Source organism: Austrofundulus limnaeus, unplaced genomic scaffold (assembly GCF_001266775.1).
Source record: "Austrofundulus limnaeus strain Quisiro unplaced genomic scaffold, Austrofundulus_limnaeus-1.0 Scaffold1452, whole genome shotgun sequence".
Taxonomy (NCBI): Eukaryota; Metazoa; Chordata; class Actinopteri; order Cyprinodontiformes; family Rivulidae; genus Austrofundulus; species Austrofundulus limnaeus.
This window is the reverse complement of record NW_013953854.1, coordinates 34896-36557: the sequence shown is the minus strand read 5'-3', so window position 1 is coordinate 36557 and position 1662 is coordinate 34896. Positions and strand designations below refer to the sequence as shown.

The 1662-nt window shown below is 43.3% G+C and overlaps 1 protein-coding gene across 1 annotated transcript in view; it reads left to right on the top strand.

The window, feature by feature from the left end:
- plekhd1 (pleckstrin homology domain containing, family D (with coiled-coil domains) member 1) overlaps positions 1 to 1662 on the top strand; it is a gene marked incomplete in the record, with an annotated part of 58412 nt that overhangs the window by 31192 nt on the left and 25558 nt on the right. The window contains 3 exon segments of the mRNA XM_014032446.1: positions 1188 to 1264; positions 1380 to 1471; positions 1559 to 1611. Of these exon segments, the coding sequence (XP_013887900.1) occupies positions 1188 to 1264; positions 1380 to 1471; positions 1559 to 1611 (222 nt within the window).

Sequence of the window (1662 nt, the reverse complement as noted above, 5' to 3'; positions counted from 1 at the left end):
CCTCCAGCAGATGGCGCTCTAGGCGACCGCCTAGTTCGAGAAGGGGTTAACTGCGGAATCAAAGTGGGCGTGTCACAAGAGTGGGCGTGTCTAAAGCATAAACACTGTGGGCTACGAGGCCAACATGACAGTATCCTTAGACCCTGCTTGATCTCTTTACAGCCTGACGACCCAAGTAGGGTTCTCCAGAAAAAGTGGTGCCGTACAGTAACGCCCCTTTTGTATTTTGTCCAATCAAGTGGTGCCATACGGTGTCGCCCCTTTTTTGCTTGTCCAGTCAGGTGTGTCCCTTTAACAAAGTCCGTCAAATCAGGTGTGTCGCTTTAGAATCGCCTTTCGTTGGGACACGCCCACTCGTCCACAGAGACCCCTACTTGAGTTTTTCAGGGTCTCTGCAGTCATTAAGGAGGGGTTTCTTATTTTGTGGGAGGAGTTTACCCAAGACGTGATTGGTCGGATTGACGGCGGTTTGAAGAAGCTGGGAGTAGATTGGTCGAGTTGACCAGGAAGCACCTATATTTTTAAATATAGATGTTAATATTTGTCAAATATATGAATGTTAGTCAAAACTTGACAGGAAGGTGCTTCCACACTAAATTTTAGGTCAATAAATTATATTTACACATTTTGTACTGTCCATCGACAGTCAGTAAATCATGCTATTTTATAACTTCTATTACTTCCTCTTAAATTGCACCACAAGACAAGTCAGTCCAACCAATCACAGTTAGGGCAAACTTCACCCACAGAGCAACACGTACAGCTGAGAGCCCTACTTATTTTATTCTTYCCACTGTTAACAATGTGCTGCTCAGGTTGGAAGACTGTGATGAAGTGAAGATTTACTGCAATCTGCTTTCTTACATTGATAAGTTTAACTAAGTGGATGTTATAATGTAAGAGAACGGTTCTGTACAGTGCCCTGAGACAATATTTGTTATGAATAAGTGTTATACAGTATATAGAAATGAATTGAACTGAATTCTGACTCAGCAGGTAATGAAGGTTGGTTTATGTAAGTTTGCAACAATGGAAAAATAACAAGAATAAAACAGTGGAGGTGACTTCACTTCTGCAATGATAGATAACCCTGTTTTATTATTTGAACCACCCAAGGACACCCTGCACAGCAGGTTTTACAGCATGAACTCATCACTGATGGCTAATGGTTTCTGTTCACCTCCCAGGGAACAATAGTCCTGGCAGCTGAGTCAGAACCRGAGCAGGCCCAGTGGATAGAGATGCTCCAAGACTCAGGAAAAGTGTGAGTTTTAACTTTTGGCACCAGTTAAAATGTGCAGTTTCTCTCCTGTTTTGATGAMTGACTGCATTTGTGAGTTTTATTTTCCTAACCCTCCTTTATTAAACCTGACAAACAGTACATGGAAAAATGCCCAGCTGGGGGAGGCCATGATAGAGAGCCTGGAGGCTCAGGGTCTGCAGCTGGCCAAGGAGAAACAAGAATACCTGGGTAACAAGAAACTACTCACCTGACGACTTTAGAACAAAGATTTAAGAAGCAGAGGCAAATCTTTAAAACGTGTTTGACTTCCTGCAGATAAACTGATGGAGGAGACTGAGGAGCTGAGTCATCAACGGGCTCAGAGAGAGGTGGGTACGGGCTGCCGTTTGTAAAGTTACACAGTCAAAAATTACCACCAG